Source organism: Monomorium pharaonis, chromosome 1, assembly GCF_013373865.1.
Source record: "Monomorium pharaonis isolate MP-MQ-018 chromosome 1, ASM1337386v2, whole genome shotgun sequence".
Classification (NCBI taxonomy): Eukaryota; Metazoa; Arthropoda; class Insecta; order Hymenoptera; family Formicidae; genus Monomorium; species Monomorium pharaonis.
The window spans coordinates 34,343,367-34,368,085 of record NC_050467.1 but is presented as its reverse complement, the minus strand read 5'-3'; the positions used below and the strand labels follow the sequence as shown (position 1 = coordinate 34,368,085).

General features: G+C 35.6%; 1 protein-coding gene across 4 annotated transcripts in view; it reads left to right on the top strand.

The window, feature by feature from the left end:
- Positions 1-24,719, top strand: part of LOC105834554 (sodium channel protein Nach) — an 88,082-nt gene that overhangs the window by 6,307 nt on the left and 57,056 nt on the right. For all 4 annotated transcript variants that reach the window (XM_036283933.1, XM_036283935.1, XM_036283940.1 and 1 more), the window contains exon 4: positions 11,129-11,294. In XM_036283933.1, coding sequence (XP_036139826.1) covers positions 11,129-11,294 — 166 coding nt within the window. The remainder of the gene's footprint in view (positions 1-11,128; positions 11,295-24,719) is intronic.

Here is a 24,719-nt window from a genome sequence, read left to right as displayed (position 1 = left end):
TTGTAGCTGAGTCAAGTTTGTCCCATTGGAAGTTTCATTTGACACTCTTTTGCATTTTAGCTCAGAATCTTTAATTTTTATGATTTTGTTCGCTTTTTTTATAAAGGAAAAGTACAAAACCCGGCACATTACTTTGTTTTCAGATGATATTTTCCACAGAGCACTAAGTCGACTATTAGTCGACTATCAGTCAGCAGAAAAGGCCTAAAGTCGATTTTAAAGTCAGACTAAATATCGACTTATAGTCGACGAAAATCCAATAAATTTTTCGATTGTAGTTGACTACAATCTGGCAACGAGTTAAAAATCAACTTTATGGCATCTAAAAGTCAACTTTTAACCAATGTTATCAATGGCTATTATAAATCGACTTTTATAGTCAGTTTTAAGTTATTTATAATAAATTATAATAAATTTATAATAAATTTTTATTTTAATAATGGTATTTTTGCAAAACTTTCTCAAAAACTCTTTCAAAAATTAATTTTATTTTAATTTAATTGTATAGTAATATGTAATATATACATATATATATATATACTCTATATATATATGCATACACATATATATATATATACCTATATATTGTGACGTGACAACCGCAGGCTGCTGTCCGTCACAAGGCCCTAAGGGCCCTTACGCATTAACATCACGCGGGTCCTGCGTCCTCCCGCTCGGGAGTGGATGCAAAAGCGTGTAGCACGAAAATTCGAGCACGAGTTCCAAAGTGCGAGATGAGGATATTTAGTAAATAAAGACATTTTGTGACTCAAGAGTCTTTAACGTATCGTTCACCCATCACGTTCCTCGAGGCTCCGGTCGGAACCGAGTTCCACCCACTACGCTACAAAAATTTAATGCTACTTTTCTAGGGGATTTCAAATGTGTTTTTTGAATACCTTCGAGAAGCATTTAAAAAAAATTAAGAACATCAAGTTTTTTTTTAAAAGTCACGATTTTTTTATGTAAAACTTTTTTAAAGTCGATTTTCTTTATTGTAACGGGTTTGAATTAGGATTGGAACTACATAAAGCGTGCACTTTTCGTTGTACTTAAAGACTATGTAGCGCAAAATTTTTTCATGGCAGATTTAATATGGCCGTCAAATGTCAGAATGGAAATCCCTATTTTTTACGATTTTTCAAGTTTCATTAAAATTGGAATTCTAATGCAATAAATAATTCGCATAGAATCCGTACAAAAAGTAAAATTTTGAAAAAAAAATTTTTTTTTTTAATAAACAGCATAATGTTGTGCTCCTGATTACGGGATACGGTATTGGGGATTGCTACCAGAAACTCCTCGGGGTCAGGTTCCAGAGAGATAATGCGGATAGTGGTTTAAACACTATATATTTACTTTTAATTGAATTACAAATCCTTTTACTTATAAACTCGTATCAAATGGTACAAAAAGGTGTTATGACGAGCGATACCCAGGTAGCAAGCTCACGTCATTTTGACGTCCCAAAATGGTCATTTATGACTATTCTTGACGTCACGAAATGACGCCTTTATGACGTTAAAATGACGGTCAAATGTCACAAATTCCTGACGTCATGAAATGTACCGTATTTTGACGTCATAGAATGACGTGAACAATATGTTGTCAAAAAGATCTCTAAAAGATATCCTGTTTCTGAAAATGATAACATAAAGAGACTTCTAAAAGATAACATATAATGTCAGAATGTTAACCAATGCGTCGTTTTTTGAGAACAGAAAGATATCATGAAACTAATATCTAAAAGATTTCTTAAATCGGATATCTTTAAAATGTAACTAGAGATTAAAAAATAAAATAAAAATTTAATTTTTTTTATTATTTTTATCAACAGTACGTACTAAATTTGGGACAAATTTTTATTAATTAATTAAATTTAAATTATATTATTTTATTTTATTCTTACTTGCCGCTGGTAGGTTTTGAATCCGGGACCTTAGGATTACAAACCTTGTACTCTATCTGCTACGCCAGTTTGAATCATCGATATGGGTACTTGTTATTGTCTACATATACCTATATGTTATAAACTGTCGCAATTATATTATTTTTTATAAAAGCAATTAAATTTTGCAAAACATATTAAAAATAAATAGCATTAACTTATTTACTTATTAATTTCATTGTTATATTTAACTTTTTCCATAACCTTTATAATTTGATGGAAATTGCGATCTATTTAGCACTAAGACTTTGAAGCGTTCAAATGATTAATTTGGCCATTTTGACATCATTTCCAAGATATCTAAATGTTTTCTTAAAAAAGTTCTCTTAAAGTTGAATATAATATGCTTATATAATATGCTTATGCCTTACGCCTTAAATCTCATTGTGTAGACACCGCTTTAGACCGTGTCTAAAATACGTCTTAATGACGTCTTTATGTTCCGATTTTGGATGCGTGCTGTCTGGAAAATAATCGTCAGATCATGACTGAAATATGACTTCGAAATGACGTCATCATGACGTCAATTTTAGGTCATGTAAAAAAATGGTCATTTTGACGACATATGACCAGATATGACCATTTTGGGACGTCAAAATGACGTGGGCTTGCTACCTGGGTACAGCTTCGCATCTGTACGATATACAATTAAGCTCACTTGTTATCTTTCCGCAGTGATTATATACATCGATTTTTGGCTTGTTAGCGGGGAGGATATTTCCGCGATCATTGGCCTTCGGTCAGTGCACTTGTTTAGCCAGCAATTGTTGGTTATGTACTTTCCACCAAAAATGAGGAGATTTAGTATGAGTGTATTAAAACCCTTAGATATTTGATATTTTCTTAGAATTGTCTTGTGCTAGGGTAAAAGGGTAAGAGTACAATCATCTGAGCCTGGTATGTCTCAGTCTGGTATACCTCTATTCTGTCTGACCTATTGTCCGCTCCCATGATGGCGAGATCTAGGGGGTATATACAAAGGGCTGTTTCCAGCGCCTCTGTTAGTATGTCTCCCACTATCATCTTCAGGTAGTTACCCTTACGAGATGCCCGTGATAAGAGGCCAAAATCCATAAAAATGGAAGGGATAATGTTGGCAATAATGCAAAATCTCTAGAATCCATAAATTTATTTCTAAGGTTGGCAACACTGTGGTGCATTTAGAAGTTAGGAGAGCATGTAGGACATGCGGTGCAGAACCGTGATTGTGACAGATGGTGCATTGGAAAATCAAAATAACCTCGCGGAAATGACAGGTCAGCAAGACGGAGGTTAGTGCTAAATATTAAGATAAATACGAAATAATATTATCACCGAAATATCAAGAATAGTATAGGCTGATTATTATTTCTTAAAAAATATATAAATGTAAATGTATAAATTCTTTTTTATAATGATTTAATAAATGATCATACAGACCCATCAAAAATAAAAGATTAATTAGTGATAGTGATTTAGATTTGTAATACTGTGTCAATTTAGAGATGATTAATAATGTAGAATTAATTAAAAATTAATCTGCATATTATATTTATTTATAAAATTTACATTGCTTCGAATTCGCTTAGAATATGAAAAGAAAATAAAAAAACAAGAAAAGGCAAAAGAAAAATATTTATTTAATTTTGTATGCATTCCAGCAAAAGCATTTAATTAATTAAAGTTTTTTATTTCAGGTCCAGAGGAATGAAAGCCAGTCTCTCCCACCTTGCAGTTGTATTTATCACTACAAAATGTGAGATCAGTCCTATCGCGTTTAATAATATCCATCTGTTTTTCTGCATGTTATTAAATTAAAATTAACATGACAAAATTTTGCTTTTATTATCATATTAAGAATATAATCTCATAGCGACAGATTGATATATTTGTTGAGAAACTGCATCCATTATACTTGTGTAAGGCTGTTTTCCTTTTAGGGAACACAATCGACACAAGTATCGTTCTATCTTTGTTACTCATTGAATATAAAAAAAGATAAAGGAAAGCAGTCTAAATCAGTTATCTAAGGCCTGTTCTTTGTCACTGCACTACTGAACTGGTGCAATTAGAATGGTGCAGTTAGAATAAGATAAATATATTTTTCTCACTCTAACTTATTGCACCAGTATAGCAGTGCAGCTACTAAGAACAAATCTCTATTTCTACCTATGTTTAAAATTTAATAAAACAATTATTATAATAATGTTTCTAATTAGTAACAAATAAAAAAAAATGAAAACGTCTTGTTAATTATTTATTATCAATGAGTTTAGATAATTTGTATAATATTATTAACAAATCAATATCATCTTCCTTGCTTTTCTCTATTTCATCCCAAATTTCATGCAGTTTCTTCTCTTTTTCTTTCAATGTTCTGTTTTCTCATCTTGTCCAAAATTGATGGTGCTCTATGGTGCTACGGATGGTCCTTTGATGTTGCGTAAGGTTTGCTGTAAGTAAATATAAATTTTAGAAACAAAATAAATACATTTAAAAGTTTTCAAAACAGCAAGAGATATTTTTAAATGTAGTTCTACAAATCATTTTCCAAATATATTGGAAATATATTTTCCAAAACCTTTGCAAAATGTTTAAATAGTAAATTACATTCTTTTTTTATTTACTAAAACAAACGTTAATAAATAAAAGGGAATAATCCATTCTAACTTTTTGTTAAATGTTCCCAAAATAATTTTAAAAAATTTTGTAAATATTTTCAAAAAATTGTTTGTTGATTGTGTTATTATAGTAAAGTGCTTATTATACGTAAAAATTGGTTCATTGTATAATGAGAGCCTAAAGATGCCTTAAGCTCTCTGTTATGCCTCTCGGTAATATTGTTTGTTCTATGTGATTTTTTAAATATGCAAAATGAAGCGGGCTTAAATCCAAGTTTTATTGTAGTATTCTAAAAATTTCTTTATCTTTTTATTCTTATCGACGTCAAATATAACATTTTTTATTAATTGTAAACCTTCTATGAATTTTTCTGGTAAAAACGCCAATGAAATTAATAATTTAATAAAATTCCATTCAATTTCATTTTCAGTTCTCTTGCGTTTAAAAATAATTTTCTGTTTTTCCGCATTGTGCACTAATGCCTGTTATTAAATTAAATAAAATTAACATGACAAAATAATTTTGTTTTTAACAATAATATATGTGCATTATTATTTATTACTTGGCTATAATGGAAGAAACAACTAGTTATTTTAATATTAATATTTTAATATTTACAAATCCAACTCTCTTGCACAGTGAAATCTTTTTGGGGTCCTTTGGAGTCGTTTCTCTAGGTCCGCTTTGAATTTACCCCAATTTGTGTGTCTAGGATTTCTAATCCAGATTTTTTTACTGTCAATCTGTCCCAGGGGGCTTATTTGAGATCTTCCAGTCCCTCACTTGATGCATCAACACTCCCCCCCCCCCCCGAAAGACCATGATATTGTTACGTTTGACAGACTCCACGATTTTCCTTCGTCAGAGAAACAAATAAGGTGACAAAAGAAATTCCGTTTCAACAACTCCGATCTACAATAATTTCTTCATACGCCTAGGATTAGTCTGTTAGAAACGTGACGCTATACATGGATGGACAAAACGACCAAGTTGATAATTTCAACTCCTTTTGAATATGCGGAGAGTCAGTCAAACACGCAGAGAGTCAGTTAAAATACTAAGAGTCAGATCATGGAGAGTCAAACAATCACTGAGAGTCAGTCAGAGTCAGTCACTAAGAGTAATCAATACGTATCAGTATATAGCATTGGTTATAGTAGAACATTATCATGTAGAATCAATGCATGAATAAACTTTAGTGCTATTCCATCCGGTCAAGGAATCTACTCGATTCAGACAGATTTGTTCGAGAACCAGTAAGGAATATGTCCTACGATCAAAATTTATTTTTTATTTTTTTTTCCCTTTACTCATCTATTCCTTTTCGTTTTTAATTCTTCAAAACACATTCTTGTTTTTAAATAATTCCCTTTTATTTCCAACCTTCGAGGATCCCACGTGCGATTCTCGATATCCTTTACCTTCTACTTTTTCTACCTCAACAATCGAGGATTCTAATTGAGTTCCTCCTTCGTTACAACTCGCGGATTCCAAGGATAACCCTCGAGAGTCCGAGTTCCTTCTTCGTTACAACTCGCGGATTTCAAGGGTAATCCTCGCGAGTCCGAGCATCCCTGTTTCCCTCACGTAATTATTTAGTAAACCCTTCGACTATTTCCTTGTTCCACGTTTACCGTTATAACTGTGAAATTAAAATGAAAAATTCTTTCTGTTTTCCTTTCTCCGCCCACCACACACTTGTGTATCTGTAAAATTAATTACATATTCACCATGTGTCTTAAATCTGTATATTTTACCGTCATTACAACTTTTTAAATCACGACTTCAGCAATTAAATTGTATTCCCAGTTAAAAAATGTTATTAAAATAAATATTTTGTTAATTTTAAGCAAAACCTTACCATTTATTTAAATTTTTTAACAACCTATCCTCTCTCGTCCCTAATCAAAGATTGCACCTGGTTCAGTCCCGAGTTAAAGTGATTAAATTCGCTGATTCGAAATTCGAACGAGTGCACGACTCGAAAAATAGGGTTATAACGGGCTCGTCGAGATGCTGACCCACATTTCCCAGTCACAAAAAGTGCGTTTGACCCAAGGCATCTACCCTCTCTTAAATTGGATGCCTACGGGAATTCTACGTTTCGTTATGTCCTTCTTTGCCTTATCTGCTTTCCCTGAAATATCCTTTCAATCAAATAAATAAAATTAAATCTTATAAGGCTGGACGTAACAATATCTATTACCTTATATCTTCTTGAATTCATGAAGGTAGGTTCTTTTCCTTTGTTTAGAATGTGCATCATCACTATCATTTGTTACATTCAGACTAAACTTATAAATTTTGACACTGATTGTTACGACCAATAAAGTCAAGCGATTTTGATTCATTCTCATTGCAGTATTCAATGAATTATCCATTTATAATTTGTATTTGCACTCTTCTTTTTCTTTTATTCAATATTATTTGTACGCGTTCGTAACTACATCTTGATTCCCAGGAATTGTTCGAAAACCAATGATCTTTCGAATACCCTGTTACCTTCACCACTGTAACCTTTTATTTCTCACACTCATACTGGTAAGAGATATTTTCAAACACGTTATAGCGAGAAATGATGTTCGAAAAGATGTTGAATCGACATCAATTTGATGATTTTTCGACGCATTCGATGTTTTCTTAAGCATAATTTCTCATTATGTGTGGATATTAATGACACTTCAAGTATCACTATATTTCAGTTTGCCTTTGTAATTAATATATAAATGATTTGTGTATAAGGTCATGAACGTAACATTTTATCTGCCCGCATTATTTGCACTTTTTGCATCAGCATCTTTACTTTCTCTTTTTTTTCAATGTTAGGTTTTTGATGTTATACGTTTTTCTCGTTTTAGTGTAACAATTTTTGAGGCAATTTGCAATGTGAACAGACCTATACAACATCGTTGTTGCCACAGATGAGTTTTATAACCTGTTCTTTTTAATTGCATTGCTGTACTGATGTAATAAGTTAAAATAAGATGAGTATATTTTTTTCATTGTAACTTATCTTACTGCACCAGTGCAGCAGTGCAATGAAAAAAAAAACCAATTATCAAACTTGTGATTTATCTTTATCAGAGACATATAGAGCGCGGGAACTAATTAACTTTTAAGGCGGCTTGGGGGTCTCCTGGTACCCCAAGCATTTTTTGAAGAAATATACCACGCCTCTGTAGGTGAAATAGATGCATGTGACGCCACGTAGTATTACTTAGACATACCTTCTTTACAGTGGAGCGGTTGGTAAGCGTCGGTTAAGCTCTAGCTTTCGTGAAAGCTACGTGAAAATTAGGTTGGCGAGTCAACAGACCCCGTATGCACTGAACGTTGAGTTTATTGAAAAAAATTTTTTTTTTCTGTTTGAGAGTTTTCTGTTTAAACTCTTGTTTAAAAAAGAGATATAAGTATAATAAAAAATATTGAAAAAAAAATTTTTAAGTGCTAATTTTATTATATATTGATAATTTCTAGATGACGTATAATTTACGTTCACGACCCATGCGAGAAGCTCTTTTAGACAATGACAATGACGAGGTTGTTGAAATATTTCAAACGAGGAAAGTGACCATGTATCAGAAGAGTCTGAAGATGATTCTGACGCATCAGAGAGAAGCGAGGGTAATTCCGATTTAGAAGATGCTCCTGTAGATAAAAGTATTTTTCGCGGTCGGCCTGTCACGAAGCTGAAAGGCAAAAATGATTTTGTGTGGCACCGAGAAGGAGATCTGATCGTTCAAATCTTCCACAAGATTTTAGTTACGGCAGGAGTTGTTATCAACTGCTCAAGTATGGAAGAGTTTTGGTATTTACTCTTTGATGATGAAATAATAAATATGATAGTGAAGCACACGAATGAAAAAATTGTGGATGTTATCGCGCTAATGATGGCAGAAAATAAGAATACAGAAATATACCACCACATAACTGGTGCCTCATATTGTTCAGGCGCCTGGAAGTCTTCTAAAGTTAATCTTAAAAATTTATGGGATAATGAAAATAGTCAAACAATTTATCGATGTGTTATGTCTCAGAAAAAATTTGTATTTTTCTCAAACTGCATTCGTTTTGATAAAAAGGAAACTCAAACTGTAACAAACCGTTTTGCACCTATTCGAGCGAAATTTTGACAAAAATTTCTTGCAAACTGTCAAGAATATTACACGCCAAGTTCGAAATGTACAGTGGACGAACAACTTCTCAGCTTTAGAGGACGCTGTCGTTTCCGTATGTACATTAAATCTAAGCCGGACAAGTACGGACTGAAAATCATTACTTTGAATGATGCTGAAACATCTTATTTAACCAATGGAATATCTTATTGGGAAAAACTTCAGTACGTGTGAGAGACGAGTCAATTTGTAAATTTTTTTCCGAGAAGTTACGATTCCGATTCATAGTAGTGGACGCACAGTGCGATAATTGGTTTACCACAGTATCTTTGGTTCAGCGCATGTTGGAGCCTCAGTATAATTTGACGATTACTGGTACGATACGAAAAAATAAAAAGGAAATTCTCAAAGAGATGAAAATAGTATCAAAAAATCCAGCTAATTCTAAATTTTGCTTCACAAATAAGATTACTCTAGTGAGTCACGCCTAAAAAAAACAAACAAACTTGTTTTACTGCTTCATACATAAATACTAACACTATTACAAATAATAAACCAGAAATAACATTGCACTACAACCATACCAAAGGAGGAACAGATTGTTTTGATCAAATTTGCCATTTGTATACCATCACGAGAAGAACGCTCCGCTGGCCAATGCGTATTTTTTTCGGCATGCTTGATCAAGCTGCAGTGAATTTAAGAATAATGTTGAATTGTGCCAATATCACAGAAAGAAAAAACAATAAGCGTAGAATCTTTGTATAAATATCTGATCTTTCCTTTTCTGAAAGAAAGATACATGAATCGAGCTCTACGGAAAGATATTGTAGTCTATATTGGCGTTATATTGAAGAAAGATAGACTTTCGGAACAGCAAGAAACAGAACGCATTGTTTTAGACAAAAGAGTGAGATGTGCCTTTTGCGAAAAAAGACAATAAAACAAAAGATATTTGTTTTATATGTAATCGTCCAATCTGTTTGAAACATCGTGCGTACACTTGTCCTGATTGTACCGGCATTGAATAATGTTTTTTGATTTCCTCTAAACTTTTTTTGTACTTATTTCATATTATTATTTACTTTATACTACTTATATTAATTTATTTGATCCTTAATATCGAAAATTTCAATTTTCAATTGAATAAATTAAAATAATGTGTGTAAAAAGCGTTTGTTATAAACATTAATTTTTTAAATAAAATTACACAATTCAGATTTTAAAATAAATACCTTTTTTGAAACATGCACTGTAATAATGTTTTTTTTAAGTACAACATTCCAGAGTATCAGGACGAAATTTTAGCTTAAAATATTAAAAATTAAAAAAGTTATGATGTTTTATATAAAAATAGTGATTTTTCTCGTTATTCAAACTTCATGATTTTTTCCAAACCAAGAAAGCTAATTTTTGGCCAATCTAACAATTGTTTTTTAAAGTTTTACTCTAAAACAGTATTCCAGAATTTTTCTAAGTAGAAATTTTAAGCCGTTCTTACTGCTATAAGCATTTTTTTCATGGGTGCTCCAAAGACTCTATATGTACCTTACGATATTCCGAGGTATGCGCGTTAAGGGTTAAAAAAGTATCAGGTGATCACAAAGAGATAAAATTAAATAATCTAGCTGTCATTGTCTGTTAGCGTATTTAATTTTGCGCAATAATTTTGATACATAGCAGCACAGCAGAGAGATCTTTGAAAAAAGTTTACTGCGCACGCGTTAACAGTAAGGGCAATCAGGTCCTTATTTTGTCTATTTATAATCGCCTGATATTTTTATTTACATGACTTTCTACGATTCTCAAGTTTTATAGTTAACTTCTCTTTGATTCTTACAGAGAAATGTGCCGCTTTACAAACATCAACGATATTATGTTTCATTATTTAGAGAAAAATACAAAAAAAAATTAATGAAATAATTTAGGAACTATAAATATGTAAAATGATTTAGCATCTAGTAATATTATCAATAATTTACTTATTATTGTTTAAACTATGCAATTTGCAAGAGAAAATCGCAATATGTATATATAAAATATAAAAAAAAGTTATTCTCATTTTTCAAGACTTTGTTTTTAGCAAATTTTATATAGAAAAAGATATGAATGTACTATCTTTCTTTAATTATCTAACTAGATCGTGAAGAATGTATTTCTAATGTTATTTATATATTACAATGTTTAGTTTCTGAGAAATAAAAGAATACCATTTTAAGAACTTGTGCCGGGATAGGTATTTTTCCACTATTCTGCATTAATTACTCTTCCAAAAAAAATAAGACGAGACGAAAGTGTCTCAACCGCTATTCTAAACTACAGCAATTCTAGTATTGAATCATAATTATTTAATTTTTCTTTACATTATTTCTTACATTATTTTCTTACATTATTTATAATGCATAATCCTATATATGAAAATAAGTTCTTCTCATTTTCACTACAGCATTTGCATTTTTTGCAGAAAAACACCACCTAATGTTTCGAAAGAATACTTAATTCAAGAAATACGTCTAATGAATGAACTAATAATACCAGGATTATTTGGATATGATATTCAGAAGAACCTTACTCATCTACAAGATATTATAGATGATAACCAATTATCTATACTTAATGTAATGAAATTGGTATGTACAAAAAACATTTGTCGTATGTATACACCTAGTCAAGGGTAAATATTCTTAAAATATTCATGAAATGTTTATAATGTCCCAAAGTAACACTTTAAAAATATTCCAGTATAATTTAAAAGATGTATATCTCATACAGCACAACATATTCCAATATTACAGTAAGAGAATCTTGATCGCAGTGCAATATTGCAAAAACATTGTAATATCATGAGTTTGCTCATTTTTAATAGCAATGTGTAACGAACCGTATTTCCTACGCGGACTTAGCTCGCCGGGATCGGGTGTAGGAAAGGTCCCTGAGACAATAGACTTCGTTTCGGTATATTATAAAAGCAATATATGTTAACTACACAGGCACATAAAAAAAAGTGGTTAGTCCGGCGGACTAGACTAGTCAATTCTTATGTATTTCGACCCGCTGAATCCGAATCCAAGGTCAGAATTGCAAAGTTAGCTCGCATTTTCTAACCTCAAACAAAATTTTTTTTTAACGTTGGTCCGGCAGACCAGACTAGTCTTTCCTTATGTATTTTGACCCGCTGAATTCAAATCCTAGGTCAGAATTTCTGAATTGGTTCATTTTTTCCTAACCTCAAAAAACAATTTTTTTATAATGTTAGTTCGGCGGACCCGAATAGTCTAACATCATGTATTTTGACCTGCTGAATCCAAATTCAATGTCAGAATTGCTGCATTGGATCTTTTTTTCTAACCTCAAAAAAATTTTTTTTTAAATCTTGGTCCGACGGACCAGACTAGTCTATTTTTATGTATTTTGACCCGCTGAATCCAAATTTAAAGTCAGAATTGCTGAATTAGCTCATTTTTTCTAACCTCAAAAAACAACTTGTAAAAGCAGTTTGGATCAGAAATGTATAATCCGGAACGTGCAGGCTTGCGTAACCACATTACCCGGGGAAAATTTTCTAGAAAATCACAAAAGTCAAGATTACAGAGAAAGGATGAGCAGAATGATGGAGAACTATAGAAAACTAGGTTGCCTAATGAATCTTAAGTTGTATTTCTTAGATTCTCATATCGACTACTTCCCAGAAAATCTAGGTGATTATAGGGAAGAACAGGCAGAAAGATTTCATCAGGACATCAAGGAGATGGAGTATCGATAGCAAGGCAAGTGGGATGTGAATATGATGACTGATTTCTGTTGGACGCTCAAACGTGATGTCTCTGTGAAAGGAAAGAAACGTAAGAGAAAGCCATTGCACAGAACCTTCGAGAATAAAAGAGATATAATAGAAAAAGGGAGTGAATTTTCTACGCTATTCACAGAAGCTCAAACTTGTCATACGTATTGAATTTTCCCCGGGTAATGTGGTTACGTAAGCCTGCACGTTCCGGATTATACATTTGTGATCCAAACTGCTTTTACAAAGTGTTTTTTGAGGTTAGAAAAAAATGAGCCAATTCAGCAATTCTAACCTTGAACTTAAATTCAGCGGGTCAAAATACATGATGTTAGACTATTTGGGTCCGCCGGACTAACATTATAAAAAAAAATTTTTTTTGAGGTTAGGAAAAAATGAGCCAATTCAGAAATTCTGACCTAGGATTTGAATTCAGCGGCTCAAAATACATAAGGATTGACTAGTCTGGCCCTCCGGACCAACATTTAAAAAAAAAATTTTTTTTGAGGTTAGAAAAGGCGAGCTAACTTTGCAATTCTGATCTTAGATTCGGATTCAGCGGGTCGAAATACATAAAGATTGACTAGTCTAGTCCGCCGGACCAACCACTTTTTTTTTGTGTGCCTGTGCTATCGTAAGGTATATACAGTATTTACAATATGATATATGTACAACGCGTCGTGAGCCGAAACAGCTGTTTTTCCCGGTCGCGTGGATAGCCTAGTGGGAGTCGCGGTGTACGGCGACGAGCCGGCGGGCAATGCCCTGGCGCGTGAAGCGAGGTTTCGTGACGCGGTGGGGTGAGCGGCGCGGAGCGCCTCGAGCTTGGCGGTACGCGACGTGAAGTGCGAGGTGTTTTGCCGCCCGATGATTTTGAAGCACGTGTGGTGATGGAGGAGACGCCGGTCTCGATCTCGAGATCTCTCGAGAGAGACGGAGAACACTCCACCCCCGTTGTGTTCGACCCGGATGATCGGGCGTTTTAAGGAAGATCCGTAGCCGAGAACTCTCGGCGAAGGCGGAGTACGCTCTATCCTCTGCTACGGATTCGAGACTAAAAGTTTTCGGATGCGAGCGGTACCGAGAGCTCTCGGTTAAGGCAGAGAACACTTTACCCTAATTACCGTGTCGCAGGAAGCTTCTCTGGATTGTACTCTGGTCGGGATCGGAATACCAGCGTACGGTCAGAGCGAGAAGTGTCGCAGCCTCCACCGGAGCGGCTTTTTATACCCGCTCGAGTGGAGGATCGGAGATTTTCGTGGACCTTTGCGTTTCTCCGCGCTCACTCCCCTCCCGTGGAGGTTAGAAGCGCGGGGAAATACGTGGAGCGGAGACGATGATCGTCTCGACGCTTTTTATGCGACAATTAGGACGGGCCGGTGCCCGTTGTTGCGGCCCGGCGGGTGTTCGGCCGGGCCGCGCGCGGTCGCTGACGCCGGCGGACGGGAGGTTCATTATAAATGTTACAGTAATGTTTTACAAACGTTGCAAAAATATTGTTATGCTATATTTTTTAATTATTATTAATTATATTATTATAAGGACTATAATAATAACAACAACATTAATAATAATAACAACAACAACAATAACAATGTAACCCGTGAATTTCGAATATAATTGGCTAACGGACAGTCGCGGGATTCAGGGTTCGGGCGGTGGGCTGGTTCAGTGACTAGACAATCAAGTATATGTACAACAGTGATGGTTTATTAATTATCTGTCATCAGTAGTGTCCTATGCTAATTATTTACAGTGTCCTTACGCTAATATTTACAAGAAGTATCGTCTCGCTTTGCGAGGTACGCAATGCTTGCTACTGGCGACATGTGTCGCGACGCGCGTGCGCGCGGAGCCTTTCGCAAAAATGCGGCGCTCAGATTGGTTGCGGCGATGCGCACGTTGCGTGCGCCGGTTGTTCGATGCATGGATTGGCGGTAGCGGTCGATCGCGGCGCTCGGGTTGGTCGCGGCGGTACGGTGCGGCGCGGCGTTTGTATTGACCATAGCAGTCGGTTGCGGTGCTCGGATTGGCGTTAGCGATGCGCAACTGCGCGGTGTGACGCGAAGCTCTAGTCGACTGTCACGGTGATTGGCTGTTGCGGCGATCAGCTGATAATCATCCTGCGAGGATGATCATCCGCGGTGTCGGTTTCCCCTCAGTACGGGGTCCCCGAGGACGGTATCGGGGTCGCTCAATACGCGAACCGGGAGTAGGGCAACGAGAGGAGCTCCACGTGTAGTGCCACTTACAAGGGAACCTTGCAAACCCGTAAATTCTGATTTTAATCTTGGCATAAATGTAGAGAGAGTGATTACATAAATTTAGAAATTTTTACCAGGTCTGTAACTTTAAAATGCGAGTTTTTTTCCAAGAAATTGAGCACAAAGCCTATAGATGCTGGTGTCATAACCAATATGTCATTTTGTAGCTATGACAGTAAGCTATCATAAGCCATATTTGTTTAAACGTTTAAGTGTTAGTAGCATTTTTTTTGGTGGTAAACATGTCGAGTTTTGAGCCGAAGAAACAAAGAGCATTTGCGGCACGTGCTGATTTTCTTATTCAATCAGAAGAAAAAAGCAGCGGAAGCACATCGAATACTTGTGGAAACATACGGTGCACATACTCTATCTGTCGATACTTGCGAACGGTGGTTTAAACGATTCAGAAGTGGTGATTTTGATGTCAGTGACAAAGAACGTGAAAATCGACCGAAAAAGTTTGAAGACATCGAATTGCAAGCTGAAACCTGGCAAAACAGTTAATACTGATCGCTACCGACAACAAATGATCAATTTGAATTATGCGTTGGTCGGAAAACGACCAGAATGGGCTCAAAGCATGGGAAAGGTGATTTTGCTACATGACAACGCACCCAGTCACACAGCAAAACCGGTTAAAGACACTCTGGCAGCACTTGGATGGAAAATATTACCTCATCCGCCGTACTCATCAGACCTTGCTCCTTCCGATTACCACCTGTTTTCATCCATGGGACACTTACTTGCCGAGCAGCATTTCCATTCTTATGAAGACGTCCAAAAATGGCTCGACGACTGGTTTGGCTCGCGCAACTTTCAATTCTTTTGGAATGACATCCATAATTTGCCTCTTTTGGAATGGCAAAAATTTGTAGAAAGCGAGGGCCGATATTTTGAATAAAATATATTTTTCCATTTTTTCTAAATTATTGCGTATTTTTATTGAAAAAACCCGCATTTTAAAGTTACAGACCTGGTAGTTGGTGCCCAAAAACGGTTTGAAGGGGTAAAACCACCCTTTAAAGTTGAGACATTTTTGTGGTTTTTCGATATATCTCGTAAACTAAACAAAATATTAAAAAATGTTTCATACAAAAGTTTTACAGCATAAATACCTCCATTTAACTACGCTATTTAATTTTCAAAAAAAAAAAATTTAATAAATAGCATAGTTAAATAAAGGTATTTATACCTGTAAAACTTTCGTATAAAACATTTTTTTATACACTCAGTCGAAAAAAAGCGGTACACCTAAAATTTGTCAAAAAATCACTAAACTTCCAACAACGATAACTACGCAAGTAATAAAGATAGGAAAGTTTCTAAAAAAAGAAATTAAAGCTTCAAATGTCTACTTTAAGAATCGATTCATTAAAATTTTGTGTAATAGATTTCTTCAAATCCAATCAACATTTAAAACACGCAAATGTTTAAAATTTAAATACTATTTTTGTAGATACCGAGGATAATAATAGAGATAGTCATACAGATAAAATTAAACGTGCTGAAATAAATATAGCTGCATTTTTGCCGAGCACAATATTACATTTAATTCCATGATACAAGATATATGTAAAGACCCTGAAATTGTGGCAGGCCTTTCATTGGCTCGACATAAGTGCAAAAACGTTGTTACTCATATAATCGCAAAACGCGAAGTTGACAAAATTATTGAAAATATAAAAAATGGGAGATTTTCGATTTTAATGGATGAAAAACAGATATTTCAGATTCAAAACTTGTATGTATTTTAGCTCAATATGTTTCTCCATTAACTAAAATGATAACAACACAGTTATTAGATTTATTAACTATAGGCGCAACAGATTGTTCCTCGAATAGAATTTTTGAAATATTTAAAACTATGTTAGAAAAAAAAAAATTCCATTAAAAAATATTGTCGGTATGACAAGTGACAATGCATCCATTATGATTGGATGCAATAATTCTTCCATGTTACGTTTAAAATTCTTTCATGTTACGTTTAAAATGAAAAATATCGGGTCTTGTTTCGTTAAATTATATTTGCCATTCTTCCGTGATTACAGCAAGTAAAGTTTTATTTAAAATCTATAATATAATCCTTTCCCTTTTCCTGTTATCCTTTTTTTATATATAATATATTAATTATTTATTATATAATTAAAAATAAAATAATTAAATTAGGTATTTATATTAAAATAAAGTATTTATATATATCATATATTTTATATACATTTCAAAAAAATTTTTAGATATTTTTCATATCTAAATGACAATGCCACTTTTCATATGTACTAAGCACTTCATTGACGCTGTATTGCCGCACATGCGCAAAACAGCATAGCCCCAATCGGAACACTGGGATAAAATTGAGAAGGCGAGAGAACTATTTCAAATGAATGAGGCCCGATTGCGCACATAAGCGATTGGACACAGTAGTATTTTTCAATTGCACACAGTTCCCATTGGACACAGTCCCAATTGGACACGGACTGAATTGAACACGATTCCGACTGGACACAGTCCCGATTGGACACAGACCCGATTGGACACAGACCCGATTGGACACAGTCCCGATTGGACACAGACCCGATTGGACACAGTCCCGATTGAAAATAGTTGCGATTGGTTACAGTCCCGATTGGACACAGTCCCGATTGCACACCGTTCTGATCGAACACAGACTCTATTAGACACAACAGCGATCGGATACATAAAGTTTGAATTGGACACCGAATTAATTGTACACGGAACCGATTGCGCACCGACCCGTTTGCACACAGACCCGATTGCACACGATCCCAGAATAATGCAAAAAATAACCTAGATAGCACAGAAAATTAACCATAAATTTTCAAAAATATTTTACAAATTTATTTTTAAAAAATATTTTTTAAAGATTATATAATTATTTATAAATGATACAAAAATTATTATTAACAATATATAAAATATATTACTAAAATATACTGAAAAATATGTATATATGGTTGTAACTGTGAATTTTTGATTTGATTGGCTACGGATAGCCGCGGGATTCAGGGTTCGGGCGGCGGGCTGGTTGAGTATATACTTAACCAGCCTGCCGCCCGAATCCCGAATCCCGTGGCTATTCGTAGCCAATCAAATAAAAAATTCACGGTTACAACCATATATTTTTTTAATGACAAGGCAGTGTATTATGCTTAAATACTAACGGTAATTTATATCCTAGCTAATATTTACATCGGTCCCTATGCCAATATGTACAGACAGTATTATTTCGCTGTGCGAGGTGCGTAAAACGCTGTGCTGGCGACATGTGTCGCGCCGCGCGTGCGCGCGTAGTATCTCAGTGCTCGGATTGGTTGCAGCGGGGCGCATGGTCGGTGCGTCGGTTGGTCGGCACGCTGATTGGCGGCAGCGGTTGGTCTCGGTATGCGGCGCTCGTATCGGTCGCAGCGGTATCCGGATTGGTCGCGGCGTTACGGTCATGGCTGCGCGGTGCGGCGCGGCGTTTGCATTAGCCGCGTTGGTCGGTCGCAGCGCTCGGATTGGTCGCGGCGGTGAGCGGCTGTGCGGTACGGCACGGAGCTCTGCTCGGTAGTCACGGCGATCAGCTGTTCCCGTCAGAAATCATCTCGCGTGGATAATCCTTCGCGTCGGTTTTCTCAGTAGAAGATCCCCGTGAACGGTGTCAGGAGCGATCATTCAGTGCGCGAACCGGGATCCAGGTGACGAGCGGGACGGTCAATTGCCACTCAGAGCGTGGCGCGAGAAAGCTCTCAGTGCGCGCTGTCAGAGGAAGTCGAGTTGAGGTTATGTGGCACTCAGTACATGCTCTAGAAGTCCCAGCTCACTTCGCTGAGAGGATTGGTCGGCTCAGTTCACTAGACCGGGGAGATCTGCTCTCTTATCACCGATGGAGGGCTTTGATAGCCCCCGTTCGGTGACAAGAGCGGGGACGTGCGAGGAGACAAGATAAGCGGAGGGGACTGCACGAGGTAGAGGGGCAACGGCCTCGTATCCGCTTGCTTTGATGACGATTTAGGAACGGCTCCTTACATGGTATATGAACTCAAAATATTTTTTATATTTTTTAATAATAATAACATTGTTCATGCATAGCTAAGAACATGAGCATGGCTTATGCGTCTTTAGCGAGGATAGCATTGCGAGTCGATGCGTGGCTCACAGGATGGAGCCACGCGTACTGAAGGCTGGACTTTGGAGGATTGAGATGTTCCGAAATTGACCTACTAAGGCGCGATCATTATCGAAATCTAAGCCAATGACAGACAGCGAAAAATGAAGTCATCTCGAATCATCGGGTTGTAGCGCGCAAGAAAAGACAGGGCTCGCTCTCTCCTAGTCCGACCAGGGTCATCAAACTCCCATTGTCTTAATTATGAAGACTAGAACTAGGAGACTGATCTCTGTAGTTTTGAGTGAAGCGAAAATCTGTTAGAAATTTAGTACCAAATAGTGGCACTGACAATGCTAATACACCGGAATATATTTCAACTCTAGATACAATTGTCTAGTTTAAGTTTATCGTAGTCAGCCGTGCTAGTGGTGCTAGGCTGTACGCTTGTTGTATGTATTGGTATAAGAAAACTGAGATAAGTACTCTAAACGTAAAATTGCTAAGATTTTTATTATAAATTTGCATTTATTGTCAAATGTTTGAGTTCTTACAATTATTCGTCGTTGTACTCCATATTGTTTCCGGTAAATCATTATCGCTAGCACCACCATTTGGTACTATATTTTTAACAGATTTTCGCCTTACTTTTGGAGGCGAAATTAGGCTTAGTTTGGTCTCCTGTTTCTAGTCTTCATAGTCTTAATGTAACCCACCGTTAGTAACGCCATCTAAAAGTTTGAAGAGAACGTGAGAAAATATGAACTACGTACCTAAAATTCAACATGGCGTCATACAGTAAGTGACAACTGATCACAACAATACGTATACACTGGTACACACGTATAGTAATAGTGAGTTATAGTAAGTGATTGCAAGTACCAGGCAGTACCAGGATTAATAAATTTATCAACACATTTTCAGTTGTGCTACAGTTCGAGTACATATTTGATAGGGCTGACATGAAAGCAGGTGATGGTTCTTGCTTATGAAATGGCTATTGCTAATAAGCAATCTGGTATCGACTGATACTACAACTTTATGGAACGATGCCCAAAATTATCACTTCGTAAGTCAGAAGAAAGTTTGACTTGAAGTACCAGTTGCAATCAACACGCAGTGAATCTCTTTTTCGATAACTTAGAAGAAGCTTACAGGCAACTTGGAAATAATTTATCGCCAGCTCGGATTTACAGTTTAGACGAAATTGGCTTGACAACAGTTTATAATCCACCTAAAATTGTTGTATCCAAAGAACAGAAACAAGTGGGGCAAGTTACTTCGGCAGAACGTGGCATCTTAGTCACAGCTTGTTGTTTCATTTCGGCCATTGGAAACACTGTTCCCTCCAATCTCATTTTTCCACGAGTATACTTCAAGCTTCACATGCTCAACGGTGCTCCGCATGGAGACGCAAAGAGAGCGTCCCGTTTGCCCACGTCAATATTGATCACAGTCCCGATTGGCCACGTCAATATTGGTCACTTAAATGTTGACCACGCGTCAATATTGCCCTTGTAAATAATGGCCACGCGTCAATATTGACCACGCGTCATTATTGACCACGTCATTATTGGCCACGTCAATATTGGCCACACGTCACATTGCCCACGCGTAATTATTGCTCACGCGTCACTATTGCCCACGCGTCACTATTGGCCACGTCATTACTGTACATGGGTTTGCGACTTGGATGGGGTGAGTGCGGGAGGGGGGATAGGCTCCCCTTGCACCTTCCTGTGCGTGCGTGCGTGCGTGCGTGCGTGCAAAGCATTTCTCTGCACATGGGTTTGCGACCTTCCACGCTAAAAAAAATTGATTAATATTGACGTGGGCAATATTGACGCGTGGGAAATAATGACGCGTGGCCAATAGTGACGCGTGGGCAATAATGACGCGTGGGAAATAATGACGCGTGGCCAATAATAACTCGTGGCCAATATTAACGCGTGGTCATTATTGATGTGGGCAATATTGACGTGTCAAATATTGACGCGTGGCCAATATTGACGTGGGCAAACGGTTGTCACTCGACGCAAGTCGTCCGTCTCGATGGATGAATGGGACAATCTTTATCGACGTGTTACGACATTTTCAGCGTCACGTCAAGGTATCTGTAGAAGATAAAGTCCTTTTCATACTTGATAATCACGAGTCGCACATAATGATCAATAGCTTAAAGTTTTGTAAGGACATTGGGATTGTGTTGCTCACTCTTCCACTTCACACGTCTTACAAACTGCAACCATTAGATAGTATCGTCTACGGCTCGCTGAAAACATTGTTTAATCAGGCTTGCAACAATTGGATGATCTTGCACCCAGGAAAACCGATAACGATTTACAATACATCTTCTCTTTTCGGGCAGGTATACGAATCGGTATACAACCTTTACGATGAAGAATATAAATCGAGGCTTTGAGGTAACAGGCATATGGCCTTTAAATGAAAATATCTTTGGCAAGGATGAATTTTTATGCTCTTTCTGACTGATCGGCCTCATGCTTCAACTTCATCTAACAACGAGCTTGGGATCAAAACTATTATTTCAGAAAATTTGAATAATGCAAGTGCAATTCAAGTGGTGGCCGAGCCAAAAACAACAGTAGAATTTGACATCTCGAATCTATTAGATTTTCCTGTCGATTTCGAAAATGCAACAGACGCTGATGCCATTGTCAAAATCGAAAGTTACTGGTAGAGATCCCTTGTGCTGAGCTCCTGAATATTTCTAGTTAGCCTAGCACATGTTCGATGGTAGACGTTCCAGTTACATTAAACGCAATAGATATTACGGCTTTCGATACTATGAAAATCGAGATTTCTAAGAAAAGCGCGCAGGTTGCTATTACAGCTAGTAACAAATTAAATGAAAATATTATTTTGCCGACAACAATCCGTCCATTATCGAAAGCTGGTGAGAGGCAAACAGTGGTCGACACAGAAGGCGCAAATGCAGTACGATACTCACAAACAGCCCGGTGATGAATGCACTCTGCCAAGAATTTTTGGCTAGTGCTGCAAAACGACAAGCAGGAAATTGCCGAACTGAGACGAGAAAAAAAAGAAAATTGTAACAATACTAAGAAGAAAGTTACACGTGAAAAAAGAATTTTAAAAAAGCCTAAGGAAACGGAGAATTCTTTGCTAAAGAAGGACGAACCAAAGAAACAAAAGTCTAAAAATAAAAAAATAAATGTCTAGAAAACAACAATACACACACTTATCAGAGTTCCTGTGATAATAAAGATACTGCAGATACTAAAAGATGTTAAAAAGATGTTAAAAGATATAACAGATATTAAAAGATATTCTAACAGATATTAAAAGATATTTATAAAAATAAAACATTAGTTCCTAGTTGGTTCATACTGTCTCATGTTTTGCTTTACTTGGCTCATTGTGCCCATCTATTTGACACATTGTATCCTACCGGTGGGGTACAATGTGCTTTTTCGCGATTTTTTTTCAATCGATTTGTTTAAATATCTCTGATCTTTTTGCAGTAATGATTGCAACTTTATTGTATACCCAAAAGTCTATAGAAATCGAATATGAATGGTATTTTTTCATTATACTATTCTGGTAAGAGTATTAATATATTTAAAAAAATGACACATTGTACCCCACTCTCCCCTATTTTGCGATTAATCGGACAAGAAGTACTGGATCACTAATCCGATCACGGAGGGAAGGTGGACGACACTGTCATGTTAGAAATGCGCAAAATGAAGAAGCTGTAGACTTGAGGCAGTCGAAGAAGATCCAACGAGGAGCATTCGAACTATCGCTAATATGCTCAATTTGTCAACAATGACAATTCACCGAATTATAAAACATAATAAGATGCATGCGTATCATTTTTCACGTGTGCAGAATTTAATTGCCTTTAGACTATGGTAATAGAGTAAACATCTGTACGTGAATTTTGGAACGCCATAGAGAAGATCCCAATTTTGTAAAAAAACATATTGTTCACCGACGAATCAATATGTACGAGGGAAGGAAGTTTTAATACGCATAACTTTCATTTCTACGCAGATGAAAATCCGTATGTGTATAACATTAGAAGTTATCAACACAAATTCAGCATTAACTTGTGGGCTGGCACATACAAGAATTGTATGGCAAGTATTATTTTTAATAATTACTGTACTTTATCTTTCAGTTTGTTATATTAGAAATTGAAGCATTTGATGCGTAATAAAATACGTACTTTAAATATTTTAACGCATTTAAAATAATGTAGCAATGCATGTTTTTACTTGCCTTCAATGGCTAGAATTTTTGTACATTTGATTTTTTTAAATATTTGAATACATCGTTATTTTATTTTAAAATTAAACTCGAATTAAGGAGATACTTCTCCCAAATTTAAATTACAATTTTAGTATACAAAAATCGATACAAATTATTTGATAAAATGCAGTTCAGAAATGTATTAAATTATCAGTTTGTTTCAAATCTTTAAATATGTATTGACATTTTGAGATTTTTCAAATTTAATTTTTTTAATTCGGAAATTTAAATTATTTATTGTTGTCGTAATTAATTTAACATCTGGACAAAATTGTTTGTAGTTAATGTATTGTTTGTCTACAAAATTATTTAGCCAATTTTGCTAAATGATTACAAAATAATTAGTGGCTATGTTAAAAAATAGTTAAATAACAATACAATATGTATGTAGAAGGAACCATTCAAACTTTCTGCGAGAGTTAATGGCGCAATTTATAGTGATTTTTTCGCCGAAAATTTTCCTGAATTACTTGAGGATATACCATTAGAGGAGCGACGGGTTATGTGGTATCATCATGATGGAGCACCTTCACACCATGCAAGGTGCACACGGGAAATTTTAAATAGAAAATATCGTAATAGATGGATTGTCCATGGAGGTCCTCGAGCGTGGCCAGCGAGGTCACCAGATCTAACTCCACTTGATTTTTTTCTTATGGGAAACAATAAAAGAATATGTGTATCGCATGCCTATAAATACTGTCTAGAAACTGAGTGATCGAATTGATGAGGCGCTTGCAACTATTACGCGTGACATGGTACAACGATCGAGAGAAAATTTGATTAGACGTGCTCAACTTTGTATTGAATATGGGTAGTGATCATTTCGAACACCTACTCTAAAAGTTTCAGAAATATTATTCAAAATGTAATTTATAGTAATAATACCTATTATTTATTTACGTCGATTCCTTCACAGTATTACTTCCTTTTCCTCTCATATCATAATTCGGAATTTCGTTTATTTCATTTTCAAAATATGAAATATTTATTTACATCAAATGCGAATTTCAAATGTAAATGTTTTCTAATATTGTTTGTGACAGAATTAAAAAAAAAAAAGTTTTGGAAATGTTTGTCGACTAATGTTTTTAATATTATTTGATTAAATAATTTAATTAATATTGATTTTATTTATTAATTTATTAATTAATTAATTTAAACATAAAACGTATTTCAGAAACACATATTTTTTATTGATATAAATAATGTTTTATCGAATTTGTAACTGATATTACTTTTTGTCAATTAAATTGGACTCGATTTAAGAATACAGCAATAGATGTTAATAGAGATTTCACAGATTTATACGGTGCTATACTGTGGTATACGGTGCTATACAATGGTTTGGTACCATACCGTTTAGCGGTACTCGTCAAAGCGCCCGGCCGGCCGTTTAATTGCGCCGCACCTGACAGCGCGAGCTTCCAACCTGTGGTTGGAAAATTTTAAAGGCTCATCATTTGACCCCTTAACATTTTGCTATTGACATTTTCGACTCAGTTTTTTAAGAGGAATATGTACATGCCGGCTCCTCTGGTTAATCTGGAACACCCTATATATATATATATATATATACCTGCGTGAACGTCTCTCATGATTCTCG